A 17414-nucleotide genomic window follows, 5' to 3' on the forward strand; every position below is an offset into this window, starting at 1 on the left:
AGGGGGGAGAGAAGAAAAAAATGGCAAATAATAGATAGCTCTTCTCTTCCACTACTGTTCAGAAATGGGCTATCTTGTATCATTTACCTACAATCTGTTATCCCTCTACTTTATAGTAATGGTCATTATTAGCAGGTTGAGAAGTACCTCTGGTCATCACTCTGATTTCAGCGGAAGTTAAATTTCACATCTATATCACAGATATTTAAAGTGCTTTCCAATCAGGAATTGATGTTTGGGATAGCCCTGAGACATGACCCTTGCACATTTTATCTGTACAGAAGCAGTGTCCTGCCAACACCATCCCAATATACAGAAAACAATAGTATTCCACTTTTTTAAAAGGCAAAAATGGATGAGAAAGGCAAAAGAGAGAGGTCAAATAGTAGAAAGAGAACAAACTGTTAAGGTTGTGTTAAGTCTGACAAAAAGTTAGAACTTTTATGATGGAATTTTATATTTTAATGTAAAAAGGCTATATGCAATCTTAAAAAAATCAAATTAAACATCTCAACTAGCTTCTGCTCTGATACTCATTTCTTTGCTGCGACAGAAACCCTACATACAGAAGACCCAGGTCCATCTGTCTAAAGATTCTGTGCAGAAACAAACAAACGAAAACAGACCAAACACTCAACTAGTTTTCCTCCCTTCTTCCTGGCACTTAGAAAATTATTATAATCCAGTAAAGTTCCTTTTTTTTATTTTGCAAGGGAAGACTTAAGAGGAAGGGGTTTTGCCAGTAGCATATGTGCTGTCTGTTTCCCATAGCCTCATTCCTCTCAGCCCAGTATCTCTAGACAAGTATCAATCATTGGGATAGCAAGACTGGAACCTTAGCATCTTGTGAGACACATTCTCTCAGTACAGTAGATGAAAAAGGGAGGCACAACACACCTCAAAAAAACCCCAGAGTTTGTATAAAAGATTTTAGTAGAATGCCATTTTATGCATTCTTAAATGCCACTGAAAGAAAAAACAAATAAATGACTGGAAATACAAAAGAAAGGGTGACAGTCTAGTAGTCAAAGATGGAAGGTGAGCATCCTTCATTCCCACGTTACTAGTGCAGCCACTGTCCTAAGTAATATCACTGTTATACTCAGGTTATTCTTTACAGAAATGCCACTGCTCAGTGTCTGTAATAGCAGCTGCTAAGGGCTCAGACGTTTCAAAATTTAGGACACTATTACTGCACATAGACCTAGGCAACACACATTTCCTCAAAGAGCTTGATTTCCTCAATTTACACTGACATCCTTGTACTAGAGCTACTCCCAATGCCCTCTGGTAATAAAGTAGCGAGGTTAAAGGAAAGCTTAAAACTAAGGAGTGTCTTTACATTAGCTAGAGATCTGTGAAACAGTTGGTCTAGCTGTAAGTCTGGCAGCTGATTCATGTGAATCCAGGCAGTTTGGCAATCGGAGCCTTCTGAGGCCAGGCACGAACCTGAAGGCCACATGCTAGTGGGAGGTGGGCCAGCTTGACAATCAGAAGCAGTATAGCCACCTCTTGTGGAGGTGAACCTACAATAATTGGTCCCAACGAGAGTAGTTAATTATTGTCACTGAAGTGACAATGTATACCACAGCTGCTACCTCTGGAGATGTATCTCGAGTGTCCTTCTGCTAGCAGACTATAGGCATACATGTAATGCTGATTACGGTCCCATTGCCACCAGAGAATCCAGAGCTGACATTGACACCTGAGCACAGGCTATAAAATGGAGACAGGCAAGGCACGTCTGAACACTAGCTACGGTCAGATAAGCAAAAATTACTTTTTTGAGTGCATCTACTTCCATGGCTTATTTTTGGAGACTTTCAGACAATCCTTTGGTGTAAGAAGACATATGATTGGAGCGCACATATGAAAACAGCAGCACAATTCTGTCGAGGGTCTCCCAACACCACATACAAAGTGCTTGGCAGCTCTTGGAGAGAAACCTGTTATGGACAGCAGAAGACTGAACCTGCAGGGTAAAGCTAGAAAGGGGAAATGCCAACATCCAGTGAGCTCAGAATGTACCTGTATCACTTAAATTTTTAACACATACTATTGCATGCATTGAGTGTGCATAGTACAAGGTTTCTCCTTACTAATTTTCAAGTTTTAGTTACAATTTAATGCACTACTTGATGTGTGCTTATTAAAACAAAGCATTTTAAACCTATTCTGTTATAGCCCACACAACCCTTCCTACTGAATATGTTAATTTAACATACTCAATAATACTATAGTCTTAACCTCTGTATTTTCCAAACTTCATTCTAAATACTTTGTTTCATATGTGGACATTCAAGCCAAGGGAGTACTCTGAAGTTCATTTGATGTGTAAACTTCACAGTGACCTTAGATGACTTTAGACATTTCAGGAATTCTGCTGCTCTGGAAAAAATAGGCTTAACAAAGACATATTAGGCTGTAACTTTGAGGATCAGTTCCTCCCTTGTCCAGGCTCAGAAGAGTCTTGTCTGGCAGAGTAAGTGAAAATAATAACTTAGACCAATCCATCAGAATACTTTTCAAAGAGTTAATGGATGTTTTAAAGAAACATTTTGAAAATAAACAGCAGACATTTCCATCATCCCTTCTTTTCTCATGGTGCTGAACCAGACAGCTTTTTTATATTTCTGGAACCATTTACCAAAACAGACTTGAGGTTGTACACCAATAAGAACTCACTGTGAGAAGTCCTACATCAGAGGTCAAAAAGTGCATGCACATCTTAGCCAAAGAATGGTAACTCAAATCTTGTTAAGCTGTCACTGAACCAGTCTCCTAACGTGTAAGAGTCTACAAACATAAAAAGACTTTTTCCCCTTGATGTTTAAAATGGAAATGCAGTTAACTTCACTTAGTTTGCTTTTCTAATCCTGCTAAAATCAGCTTTAGCTGTATAAGGCAAGAGGCCTACATACCTTGATTGCAATCATTTATGTGTAGAATTTAATTGAACTTCCTTACTTCTTTCAACAGATACATGCAGCTGTGATGCTACATGGAACACTTATCTACTCCATCTCTTCACTGACCTGCCACAGTTTTATTTAAGACCACATACAGCTGCCAGCTGAGACTAGCTTTTATATTGTTCCAGAGTGAAAAAAAAAGAATAAAGAAAAATTTAAACCGATCTCTCTTGCTTCAGTTACTTCAGTGTTCACAAACACTTACGTCCTTAAGTTTATTATGTTTTTAAATATAAACACCATTTAATTCTATTACTAGATGTATCTTGCTTAAAATAAAATTTTAAAAAATCATGATACTTGTTTTTCTTCTAGATCTTCAGATTCCAAGCATATAGCATAGAAAAAGTCATGGTAATATTTTTGAAAAGAGAAGTTCCAGAATCCTCATCGCATTATATAAGTCGTAAGATATAAAGGAAATAAATTTATTGGTAACTGTGCAGGCATATTAAAAATCTGAGTGCTTGCCAGGTCTGTACAACACTGTTATTATTATGTATTTTTCTGGGCAAGATTTATACATGAGATCATGGAAGGAGTGAAGGAAAAAATAAATGAGAATTGCTGGCTACAGAGAATGCATATTCATCACATGGATTGCCATGTTTGTACAGGTACAAGAGAAATCTTGGAGTACTAATTGCTATCAGGTTCATATTAGTGATTTTTAATTAAACCAAATATCTCTTTATAACAAGGGCAATATTTTACATTTAAATTTCACATCATTGCAAAAATTTGTTTTAAAGATTTCCCTTCCCTCTTAAAAGGAATCTGCTGCACAACAGAATATTCTTAGTCTAAACAAACACAGTAAAATTGATTTACAACAAGATACTGTTGGGAATTACTGCAGTTAAATTATTCCAGCCAGTACTACTGATTTAATTTAAATTACAGTCAACAGTTTTAACCAGAAACACAAAACAAAATCCCCCAATCAAAATCACAGGAACCAGAGTGAGGTTTACTAACTTCCAGAAAAACATTTGGTTGTATAGAAGAGATTCTTCCATCATATAAAAGGATTACCGGTTATCAGCAGAATTCTTTCAACTGTATACATTATGAGTTTTCTTATGTTATATAGGAGCTTTAAGAAATTATCCCCAGAAACTAGCTGCATCCAAGCTTGACTTAATGTTGTGCATATTTTCTCGACGTTGTTTGGTATAAATATTTGCCTCTCCTTTTCGCAGCCGTTGCCTCAGAGCAGTCTTTTGTTGTTTGGTCAGTTGACGTTTTATCTTCTGTTTCACCAGTTCCTACAAATAAACAAACAATTCAGTATCAGAACTGTGTTTGCTGCACAAATCTGTTGCCAGTAGGATAAACTAAGCCAGCTCCCACTCAGTACTGGCAATTAGGCTTCCTGTGTGACCATGCCTTCATCTAAAAGTGCAACTGCAAGTTCTCATGGGAACATCAGTTCAGCTTGAGCATAGAAATGATGAACAGAGTTGTCTCCTTATAGGAAAATCATAAAATAAATCGAACGACTGAAAAGAGATTGTCTGCTATGGACGAGGTCTACATGGTGTGCTACATTTGTGTTGGAGCCCCATTCAATGCAACACCTTCAGGGCTGCCAGCATCTAAAGGGGTGTGGGATTATCTATGTTATTCTCTTCTGATAGTCTTAGCTCTAATAAATAGCATTTTCAATCATACCTTACGGAGTTTAAGCATCTTTCTTACACGGATCATAAAGGATGAGCACCTCTTGGTGTAAAACATAGACCTTCTAAAAAAAATGTAAAAGCTGGTAATATTCTATGCTTGAAGATTAGACAAATGTATTTTAAGTTTCAAAAAAGGGACCGGTAGAGCATTTCATGTCTTGCAATAATTACTTGGTTTGTGCCTATTTCTTTTCAGCATCTTGTTTTTTCTAAAGTTTGGATTACAAAGAACTGAATATGATTCTAATGGAAAACAACAACTCTTTGCCACAAGTGTTGCAAAAAAAGACAGGCAGTCAGGAGTGATTCGGAAATCCTCTTGCAGTTCCCCCTCTTGTAAGGCACTCTCCTATTAAGATGCATTAAGTCAGGACTGTCTCATACCTCTACAGCAAAAGTACTGAAAGAGCAACAGCGACTGTTATTTCCATAAAACTGCAGTAGTTTTATGAAATTTCATCTTATTTACACCTATGTTTTCATCCTGATTTCTACTCTCCATTATGATGGCAATAGCTATCCATAGTAAAAATAAAGCCATGATTGTGGCTGTGATTTTATAATTTGGAAAACAATCCCAGATCAAGCTGCTGCACTGCTATTCAGTGCATATTTGCATATCTTGTCTTGGAAGAAAAAGATAATTCATATTATTTTCACCCTTCTAACTATTTCATCACGAAGGAATTATACCTTGTAGGAAATCACAAAGGAATGTCTTACTTTTATTCTAATTAATAACACATTTTTTAAAAATGAAGTAAAGGAATAAGTCTGCCCTTAAGCAAAGATCATCATAACCTAAATGAAAGCAAATACCGAGAAATGCTTCAGAGTAAACAGATTTACATTTTCTTATTTATATTTCTGATCGTTCACATTTTCTCTAATGTAATTACACCAGTGCATATGAAGATTTGTACAAGCACAGAAAGATATCTTACTTCATGTGGAGCAGCAGGTTTTCCAAAATCATGATCCTTTCTTTTTTTCACATAGCCTCCAAGTTATGACTGTACCTACTGGTATTACTGACACTGTTTCTATATGCCTATTGAATTTGTTTGATTAATTCAGAAATTTCCTTATGTTTGAATACGTTTCCTCCACTGAACTGAAATAAAGCTGCGTAAGTAGATAAATGCTAGAGTAATAAAAGGCATCAGCTCTAAGCAGCCCAGTGGGTCTTACTGCACTGCCATTATTTTGCATTTTTACTTTCGTAATAATTTTCCTATGTTACAAATGGCTCATGATACACACTGTTTCTTTAGCTTTAACACTCAAAAGCTAAGACTCAGCAACAGGCAGAAACATTATCTTCCTCAACATAAAAGCAAGGAAGTAAAAGCGTTATGCAAGGTAAATTGGCACAGGATAAAGTTTTTAATGCGTCTGAATCTCTTGACAGCTTTTCTGCTGAAGTGCTTTCATCTTTCTTTTAGAACAGAAAAGTAGGTATGTACACACCATCTGCACATTTTTAACACACTGTATGTGTCAGCCTACAGAATAAATGCATATCCTCTGTACACTCAAAAAGGTTTCTATTGCTACATAACGACCACTGCTACTACCAGGTGGTGTGCAGCAGTACAACTTCAAGTAATTCTCTTTATAAGACTTGGTACCACTAATCTGTTTGTTTTATTCTGCACTGGAATTAGTAAACTAAAGGAAAAAAATGAAAACAAACCCCAAAAAACACCAATTTAAAAAAAAAAACCAACAATAAAGATTGTCAGGACTAGAAGCTAGGTAACTCCTGGCCGGTCATCCTCACTCTTGTTGACTCAATCCCATCGTTTTAGCCTCACCTTTTGCCTCCTTAAAATGATACAATGGCATCCCCTAGATTAAGAATTGTGATGACAAAGGTGAAAGTTGTTGTGGGCTTTTTTTTTTGTCTTGCATGAAGTCCTGTAAAAAATGTCTTAGACAAGACCCAAACATGCTGTTCCTTAACATTTATTTACTCACATAACTTTATTGGTTATTGGCGTATCTTTAAAATACTTATCTTTAAAAAAATCCAAACATGAACAAGTAAAGCAGCCAACTATTCCATGAATATAATAGACACCGTCAGGCACCTTGTGTAATACAAGGCTGCTTCACAGAATAACATTACTTATTAGGACAGTAGCCAAGTCTTTGTTAGAAAAACACCGAAGCAATAAGTAACAGAATAAAAGGATTGTAAATTAAGATCATCAAGACTAAAACCAAACAAATAATCACTTTTGCCAACATTAGGGGTTTCAGATATAGTATTTCTAGGACTAAAACTCTAATAAGGCAATAGAAATGCTTTGAAAACACTCAAACTGAAAACCAAAATATTTACTTCGGGTACATGTCACAAAAGAGCTGAAACTACACTAACGAGCTCCCCAAACGAAATTTTTCAGAGCTTCTGTTCCTAACTGTAAATGGAAATAAGACTGAACAGAGGTACCTGTATTTACAAAGGCAAGTATGTAGTCTGACCTAATTTAAAAAATACCTTATGGATTAGCTCTCAGCTCAAACAAGTTTCTTCCCATTTTGTACAGGAATACTTTATAACTAATAAAGAACATTGGCCTTTTCCCCTTTAAAATTAAAATGAACTTTTAAAGAAGAAGATATTAAATTCTGCTGTAAAAGTGTTCTGATTTATATAATGCATACTGTCAAAAAAATGACTATTGAAGTGAGTTAATAGAAATGTTTCAGAAACAGTGTCAAGAAATCTCTAAGACAGGTGAAAAAAGGTCAAATTAAATCTTGACTCAAGCATCCACTTTTAAAATTAAAAAAATATTAATTGTGGTTAACAACAGAATGAATTAACTGATTATATGTTTGTGCATTAACCTACATTAGGCTGTTGCTGATGTAGAGCTTTGGTGACAGAGCAAGAAAGCAACACGTGAAGGCAAGTGCTAGAAATGATTCCCTGTAAACAATTCCAGAAATATCAGTCCTATTTTTCTGTGGGTACATAATAAGAGTCTTTTTAAAGATAATTAATGCTAGAGAGTATTTTTACAAATGGGTACTAACAGCTACATGCAATTTAATGTGGTCTGACAGTAAACTAAGTAATGACAAAGTAACAATAATATTTACCGCTGGAATGGTTGAACAGCTCCCAACACTTCTGACTGATGTGATACTTTCAGTCCTTGTCCTGTGTTCAGCAACCTGAGCAATACTCTCTTCATTTCTAAAATACATAAATCAATATTTTATTCCACTAGCAAAATAAACATCATTTGCCTTTATGAGCAACATGTTTTAGGCTTTTTGAGATATAATCTGAAAACTCCCAAACAGAACATGCAAGTACTACAAAACAGTGACATTCTAAATATTAACACTAGTTGTTCAATACCAGAATTTTATGAAAGGAAGGATCTGATGCACAATAGCCACGTGTATACCAAGCATGTGAAAAGAAGCTCCAGAACACTAAAAAAAATTATTTCAGATTCTGCACAACGTTTCAACAAGTCATTTCACCAAAAAGCAAACAAGCAGGTGAGAGGCAGTATGAGCTTAGCATATGCATCCAGGTACATGGTGAGCTGGCAAACTCTCAGTTGGAATTTCATGTACAAGGTGCTAGCCTGAAGGTAAGCAGAATTTCTAAATATGTCAGGAAAGAAATTAAAAGCTAGAACAACAAAATACAATGCATTTGAATAATATATTCCAAGGAGCTTGTTCTTACTAACTTCAGCTGAGTGAGCAGCAGAATAATTTGGGTGTGAGACAGAGCTTTCAAATTACAAACCTACTGCTAAAAGTTATTTAGAAGCAGTATTTTAATATCAAGAACTCTTTCACTACCAATCTTAACTGAAATAAAGAAAAAGGGAAAAAATTCCACCACAGAAAACAGGTTGGTCTATGAATTAAATCCAACCTGTTCTCTCATTAGATACTACTATACAGGTGGACAATTGATCTGTCACATATTACATATGAAGTATTACATATGTAATAGCAATCAACAGGCTACCTATTGTGACACCAATAGGAAAGATATTCATTGCAATGTTTAAAAAATAAATTGCATTTTTAGTCTTCAATTTAAACAAGCATACCTGTAGTTCTTTTTGAGCTACTTGAAATATTCAGATTTACATGTATATTTACTCCTAGATAGTAAATATGAATCTTTACCTGTAATGCTTGAATTTCTCGTTTAAAGCTGACAAGTCAACCGGATTATGACATTTGTCTTCATGCTCCTTATCACTACAGCACATTCCTTGACCTGGCTGATTTTCTACTTCAGCAGCATTCCCAGTTATGCTTTTGCCTATAAAAAAAGCAATTTCAGAACTCTCTGCATCTTCATTGGACTTCCAAAGCATAGTTTGCCCTTCAACCTTTTCTAAGGCTGAACTCAACTTTGACATATTCAGCCTTTGTGTATTTACACCACTTTCAGTTATATCAGCCTCTTCATTGCTATACATAAAGTTGTTACAGGTTCTGCTTTCAGACAAATCATCCACTTCATGTATGAAGTCTGCATTGTTTTCTTTATCTTTGCTGAAGAAGTTGATCTTATTCTCAGCATCTTCTACAACTTCTGATGCCTCTGCTTCATTATCATCCTCATCAGAACCTGGTGGGTAAAGAAGTTCACCATCTTCCTGCATTTCTTTGGTATAGCCACTGGCAGCAATCTCTGTATCAAGAGAACATTCTCTCCTGTAAAAGAAATATGTTTTCCTTTAATATGCTGAATCATCAAGCTACTGATGTACTACATTTTGGATTAAAAATATTAATCAAGCTAGACTATAATTATCCATACTATTAACAAAGAGGATATACTCTGTTGAAACACACCGACTACCACATGATAGTGCTGATCTTTAGGTAAAGTATTAACAGAATGTGACCTAAGAGAAGCAAACTTTCACAGATGATGATTCTATCTCCATAATAAGCATTTATTTGTTTGTTTGTTTATTTATTTGTAGGAAATTATCTTATTTTAGCAGGAATACAATTTGGCTTTAAGTTCAAATTATGCTTAAGCAAACAGAAGAATAAAGGTACACTGACACATGGAGACTGATTCAAGTGCGGTAGCCCTTTGGAAAAGCCCTCAGACCAAAATAAAACCCTTTTCATTGCAACAGCTTCAGTCTTAAAAGAAGTGAAAAACTACTTTACTTCTCAAAAGGGACAAAGGACCTTAGGAAGACAACTTTGAACATCATAATGTTTGAAGAAGCAATCAACATTTTTACTAGTATTAAAAAAACAAATTGAAACCCAAATTAATCGTCTATATACTAGAACTGTCAAATAGGCTTTGAGAAGTGAGAGAAACTGATTCTGCATCACTGTTAGCACTTCCTAGACATCTACCATTCGAACCGAGCTTTCGGATTGATGCCTCTTCCTTAGCTGCAAGAGGAAAGACAAAGGAGGCAGCAGCAGATCTTAAAGCACACTTTAGCTTTTGGAAACCACAGTGACTTTGGTTGAAAAAAACACAATAGGAATGGCAAAAATACAATTTAAAATGGCATAGCTGGGCCTATTTTTTTAGTTTGTCCAGAAGCAGCTCTCACAGGCACCCATTTTTCTCACAAAACCAACACAAATACCATAAATAGGAGAACTCAAATTCATCTGGTAGTTTCTACCTGATGTCTTTGAATGCCGGGAAGAGCTCACTCTCATAGTTGAAGCGTTTCTTAAAGAATTCCTTAATACAGTTAACATCTCTATCAAAATACCTGTAAAAAAATACAGACTCGTATGAACATGAAATCAAGCTAATGAAGTCTACTGCAAAAACAAACTTCTACCTTACATTTCCCGTCTTTCACTGATCTTATTTGAAAATTATTTCTATTAGTGATCTCAAGACAAACGGCTAGGGAGACAAATTGCATGCAGTTTATTTCTAAACATTTCTTAACTGAACGACATCATTCTGAGAAACTCTTAATTACATATTTATCCTACAGAGACATTTCTATTCATTCATAAAGCAAATTATGTTTGGAACATTATTTGTGCTGCATGACAACAATGGTAGAAAAAGAACCAGAAAACAGGCTTATGGAAACAAGTCATGGTTGACTATTTGCTGTCATGAGCACTTGTCAGATTTACTTTGAAACCTACCATTCAGCATTTGCATGTGATGTTGAGATCATCTGAGGGAAATCAATCATAGTGACACGGTCATCATTATCCAATATGAGATTAAATTCATTGAAATCACCATGAATCAAACCATGACTGGCAAGTTTTACAATTAGATCCATTAATTCACTGTAGACAGAGGCAGGATCTTCCATGTGGTGCACCTGGCACCTGAAAAGTTAAACAAAGAAAAATATTCTGAAGCTTAAAAAACTTCATTTAAAAATACAAAGTATATGAAATACATCTGACAGAATGCCAGGGTAATTCATGTTAAAAGGGTCTTCAGGTCTCTTGTCCAATACATTCCTCAAAACTGAGCCAACTCTGAGATCAGACCAGACTGTTCAGGGCTTTGTCTAGTTGGAGACTGAAAAATTCATGGGATAGAGAAGGACTGTCCAACCTCCCCAAGCACACTATGCCACTGCCTCACTGTCCTCAATGGGAAAATAATGTCTCCTTATACCCAGGCTAAATCTCATTTCAACTTATGTTCACTGTCTCCCACCATGCACCATTGTCATAATGCATTATTTAAATAATGGATCCATAAATTATGTCTCTCCTGTTTTAGGTAATGTTATAGTCTCAGCAACTGGTCTTCCCGTATTCAAATTCAAATGTCCCATTTGAATGTATTTTCTAGACTAAGTTGTGGGGGTGAGGGAAAAAGGTTAAGGCATTCCTGAACATATACTTGAGAAAGCAAAGACCCACAAGTGCCAAAATACAAATCATGTAGTGTTTAGAAACAAACCAAATAAAAACGCAGTTATTGTACCATAAACTCCCAAGAAGTAGTCATCAATTACAACTATCATGTGGAAATTTTGGTCCAAATGCAGCAGCACAGTATTATGAGAATGAATCGTTTGTACAATACAAGGAACAAACAACGGAAGTCTAGCAGCTCTGTAACAGGCTCCAGCATAGTATATTCAATATTGTATATATCTGATGACATATAGAATATGTGATTTATGTCTAGAAAACAGTTGTAGTACTAACTTGTGTTACACTACACTTTTAATGTGTTCTTACTTAAAAAAACTACTGTATTTCACCAATTTCTTTGGACTAAGAAAAATACAATTTCTCTGAATAAAGAGGTAAGAGAAACAAGACTAAGACTAAGTAAAATGCCAGTGAGTATGGGCTAGAGAGCATTCATTATGGTCAGAGTTCACTCACATGACAAGGAAAACCCTAACCCTGTTACCTTAATGAACCTAACGTTGTTAGGGTTTCTATAACACAGAAAATACAAATTCAGTTCTTACAAAGGATAGCCATCAATAAGTTCCATAACAACTGCATGCCTGTTGTAGTCCACGGGTTTTGGAACAGGAAATTGTCTGTCATGCAAAGCCTGGAAAGAGACAATAGGTTGAAAAATTAAAATTAAATAGTTAAGAAAATATTACATATATTGACAAACTCCCTTCTAAGATAAGCAAGAAATATTACTGTGGAAGCAGCATACATTACTCAAATACTAACTAGAAACACCCAATCATATGCTTCAGAAGAAAGACAGCATAACAGCAATTTGAATTTACACTGCAAAGACAATTAAAATTTGTAAGTTTAGACACTGAGTGCACTGCTACATTGTCTACAGTTTAATTATGGTGCATTTGGAAAAGAAACAAAACAGAGCGGAAAAATGACAGAATCACATCTGGTCTGATAACCCAAGTAATCAATAGCAGATAACTGGAAATAGGGTGTCAGGCACCAGGAAAAAGTTCCATGCTAAACTGCTGCTTAGTGTGGAATAGTTAATCTATACTCAGTTGCTCCAAGATGAAAGTTCGTTTTTTAATATTAATAAGTACCATTAAACCACATTCAAGATTAGCCAAAAGTGGGTCATAATATTTCAAAGCTATCCTGTTTGCCTTTTTTAACACAAATGCAGTCATTCGCTTGATTCACTCAACAACTTTACAGGTTTCTTCTCTTGTTACCAGTGAATTTTTCTAAGGTGAAGTTCTAAGTTAAAGCAACGTAAATACAGTTTTTGTTACTTAAATATTACACTATTATGACTTGTCAGCACACAATTAATCCTCTCCCAAAAATCTTTTCAGGGAAACTGACTCCCACAATTATATTCCTACAAGTCCTGACCACATAATATTTTATCAATTGGATGAACTGGACCATATAGAGGTTCTAAATTATGCCAATAGTTCTTCCTCTCACTGCGCAGGCCACTGGTAGAAGCGACAAAGACTTTTTAAGAGAAATGAGAAAATAATATTTAATGTATATAGTACTGTTGAATAGCACAAAAGGAGAAGGGAAAACTAGTTTTTTATAAAGATTTAGTTTTCCACTATCAACTTTCAACCACTATATAACATCTGCACTTTTTCAAAGTATGTCAAAAAAACAGTAACTCTGAGAATTGGAAATAAAATCTTTTCGCACAGGACAGAACAAAGTATGCCTTTTCAGATCAGAACACTAGTATGCACAGAAAGATTTCCCTCAACAGCACAGCAACAACTCAAAACACAGACAATTAAAAAATAATGATTTTTTTTAAATGACAGCTGAATAAAATGAAGAATAAATCTGACAATTAACTGCAAGTTTCCTTGCTTTTTAAGATGTTTTTGCAATCTTATGCAATATATTTTAAAGGAAAAACAGCAGAACTGGTGATACATGAATTATCTGTCCATAAATAACAATGTTAATTTGAAATTCTCTCATGACACCTGTTTCTGTTCCATATGACTTCCTTGGCAAAGCTTCATTTTGTCATTTGAAAGTATACAAAACATAGCACTGAAATTCTCTGAAACATTTACTTTAAGTAGGAGGAAAAAAAAAAAAAAAAGAAATAAGGAAAAAGAGAAAAAAACCCCCATAAATCCTACCAGTACTGCAAATATAAACTGATCAGAAGACAGTCTGAAAAGTATCTTTCAGTCTATTACACCATTGCTGATATTGTGTGAAGGTCCACCTACCTTCATATAGGCAAACTCCTTCATTGCTGCTAGCCGGGATAAATATAGCCATGACATCTTATGTCTGTGCTTGTGGTAGTCACGTTTATTTTTCAGACTGCGAAAGGAAGTTCTTCCAAGCCTATGTAACTTCAATGCAAACTGTTGCTCCTCTTCATTTGCAACAATATAAATATCTAAAAGACACATAATGGCATAGATCTAAGAAACAAATGGTTATCTAACAAGCTAGTATCTAGTGAAAAAGTGCAGTGATAAGCTTCTTACTTCACTTCTCACAATTACTGTTTCTGTTATGGCAAGCTCTACTATAGCTAAAATTACACATTGTATATTAGAGATCAGAAAAAGTATTGTTAAAGAGACAATGGTACTCCATTAGAAGAAACATTGATGTGATCTGAAACATCTTTCAGAGTAAGAGACCCTAAGGTTCCTATACTTGGTTTAACATTCTCAGGCTATCTGCACAGCAAAAAAAAAAATAAGCTATCTTGAGAGAAATCTAGGTCAGATGCTGGGGTTTTTAATCACACTCTGGAAGTGCCATCTTCTTTCTATTGAGCAGACAGACAACCCAAGGGACTAGCCTCTCAATTTAAACAGTATTACCAAATAGCCTGCTTCATTTTACCATTTGCCCCCAATAATCCTTCTCATTCTTCAATTACGCAAGTTACATGCTGTGTCGAATTACAAACCACATGAACATAAGATGAACCGAGATAGTACTCCAATAGTTTTGAGCGTATTTTAGTTTACTATCTTACTTTTAAGTGGGATGAAAAAGCTGAAATTAACTGTTTGCTCAAATGGTTCGAAACTTCGAGAAGCATGAGACAAATGGCATCTGCCTGCAAAGTACCTATTTAAGTGATGAACCAAGAAGCAGAAAAACTGGTCAAAGCAGAATGATGCTCTTGTGAAGAAATATTCAAATGCAGCCAGAGACCTCACACAGCATTTCAACAAGTGACCCATAAATCTTGGTGTTTGACAGATTAACTGATGTGACTTTCCAGAGGAAAATGTACCTAGTTTCTAGCAAAATATTGCAACATTACAGCTGTGTTTGTTTTAAGAAATTATTAAAGGATTTTTTTGTTGGTTTGGTTTTTTGGGGGAGTTTTGTTGTTGTTGTTGTTTGGTTTTAATTATTACCTGATTCTTTGCCAACACCCATCTGGTTTCCAACAGAATTTATGACTTGTCGGGATGACAGAGTTTTCAAAGCAAGGTAATCATATCCTGCATTAGTTAACCGATAACCCTGGACAGCTAGATAAGAATAAAGTACAAAGCAATTAATTCCTCATTATATACACATTACATTTAAAATCAGTCTCAGTTTAATTCTGTTTCAGCTTACAGTATACAACACACAAGTAATATTTCACTTTTTGGCTAATATCAGCCAAATTTGATAGAATAGTAAAGATGTTTAAATTCCTGCAAGTTTTATGAAAATTGACAACTGGGAAAAACATAGACATGCTGTTTGCCCCTCTCTAATAGAGGCAATGGCAGTATTTTACATAGCCTGGGAAAACCCACAGAGCATTTTGGAAGATACACATCTAGGAGACACCATAGGAATCTGGGATTGTTCTGATGATCGAGAAAAACCCTTAATGCTCTGAGGAAGGGACAAAAAGGATAGGAAGTTCATGTAGACTCCAACAGTATGTTTGCAAAGCCAGATACAACTAAAAGGCTGAAGGAAATGGGGAAAGGCCTGCACAACTACTACTTGTCACATGACAGGGAATAAAAACTACTTTGCTAGCTACTTTTGAGGGTGTGAAACATACAAGACTTTTGCAGTCTGCTCCGGTTTGCATACTATAAGACTGTAACTCATTTGCGTTGATTCCTGTATGCATCTAAATATTGCCTTAACTGATTATTCTTTTATTTTTCATTACTTTGGTGAATGAGCAAAAAAGAAAGTTAACTGTTCATCTCTTTTCTGCTTGTCATCTCCATAGGCACAAGCAGCTCAGCAGACAGCTACACCTGCTGCTGCACAAACCCAGATTCCCAGGTAGATCCAAGAGAAAGCAAGGCTAGCAAGTGCTCTGGATGCTCACACGTGCCAAGCTGTGGTACTTCTGCAAGTACCATTGTGAGGCACTGGGGACAAAATGAAAGAGGGAGCCCAACCCAAATTCAAACTCACTTTTAGTTCTTTCATAAGCTAGAAGTCTGTGCTTCACCAACTCTCTCAAAATTTTATTACAGCCACCATGTTTAAGGCTGGCAATGGAAGCAATTAAACTAGCAGGAACTATTTCATGGTTCTTCATGCCCATTTCCACCTAAAAGGGTAAATAAAAACAGATTTGTTAGGTCCCATGTTCAACAATGAAATAATATCAGATCCCACTTGAGACTAAAATCACTTTTCACTGATGCATTAGGCGTTTTTATGACTTCAGCAAACTTATAATATGCACCTTGCCCCTTGATACCTTTTGTATAATTCAGCCTTTAAATGTCTACAGTACTGATCAGAAGATCACAGAATCACAGAATGTTCAAAAGATGATCTAGACCAATCCCCCCGCCGGAGCAGGAACACCCAGATGAGGTTACACAGGAATGTGTCCAGGTGGGTTTTGAATGTCTCCAGAGAAGGAGACTCCACAACCTCCCTGGGCAGCCTGTTCCAGTGTTCCGTCACCCTCACTGTGAAAAAGTTTCTTCTCATATTTAAGTGGAACCTCCTGTGTTCCAGTTTGTACCCATTGCCCCTTGTCCTATCATTGGTTGTCACCGAGAAGAGCCTGGCTCCATCCTCGTGACGCTCACCCTTAAAGAAGAAGAATAGCTGGTTAGATTTCAGTCTCAAGAGTGGATCAAGGAACTGTTCTACATTTCTGAAATAAGACCCTTTTCTCATGCTTACACAGTCACGACTCGATTTGCCTTTCCACAAATACTTCTGCTTGTCCGTACAGTTACACAGGCCAACTGGTGGGGCCTGTGCTTACCATGCAACCAGCCCAGGCAGCCTGCCACACACTGGTAAACCTTTGCTCACTCCCCGTTCCACTGGGTGCTAAAACCAATATAGAGCACAGTACAAACTGGTGACGCTGCCTTACCGGGGGTCACCACCTGCGCAGCCCCAGCGACCACTCTGCCGTTAACGGTTCCTCCGAGGCCGGCTAAGAACAGCACGGCCCTCCTCACCGTGATATACCAACACCGGACCCTAAGGGGGGCAGTGACAGGTCCGATTCCCCTGCAGCCTTTCATCCGCTGCCGTTCGTGGCACAACAAACCCAGCGTCCCCTCCGAGCACGGAACTGTCCCGACCCGCCGAGCTAACCGGCCACGCGGCCGGGCACGCCTCCCCTCCTCCTCGCCACCGCCTGCGCACAGCCGGGCCTCCTCACCGCCGTCAGGACCCTGAAGTGCTCCCTGGAGAGGTACCGAAGCATCACCACATTCAGCTTCCCCATGACGGCCGCGGCCGGTACACCGCAGCAGCGCGAACACCCCACACGAGCCGCAGCGGCGCGCAGCCAGGCCCCAGCCCGTGCGGAAACGCTCCCTCCCCGCGGCGGCGCTCCGACACACGCGCAGAACGCTCGACA

At 37.0% G+C, this 17414-nt stretch overlaps 1 protein-coding gene across 1 annotated transcript; it reads right to left on the minus strand.

Annotated features, from left to right (window-relative positions):
* Window positions 1-2723: 2723 nt before the first annotated feature.
* On the minus strand, window positions 2724-17414 carry RIOK2 (RIO kinase 2). The gene is made up of 10 exons (XM_065656652.1): window positions 17214-17414; window positions 15992-16130; window positions 14974-15090; window positions 13813-13988; window positions 12109-12197; window positions 10805-10996; window positions 10318-10410; window positions 8831-9367; window positions 7772-7868; window positions 2724-4240 (listed from the first exon to the last, which is right to left on the minus strand). The coding sequence occupies exons 1-10, from the start codon at window positions 17277-17279 to the stop codon at window positions 4079-4081; spliced, it is 1668 nt and encodes a 555-aa protein (XP_065512724.1). The 5' UTR covers window positions 17280-17414; the 3' UTR covers window positions 2724-4078.

The sequence above is a fragment of the Caloenas nicobarica genome, chromosome Z, assembly GCF_036013445.1.
Source record: "Caloenas nicobarica isolate bCalNic1 chromosome Z, bCalNic1.hap1, whole genome shotgun sequence".
NCBI lineage: Eukaryota > Metazoa > Chordata > Aves > Columbiformes > Columbidae > Caloenas > Caloenas nicobarica.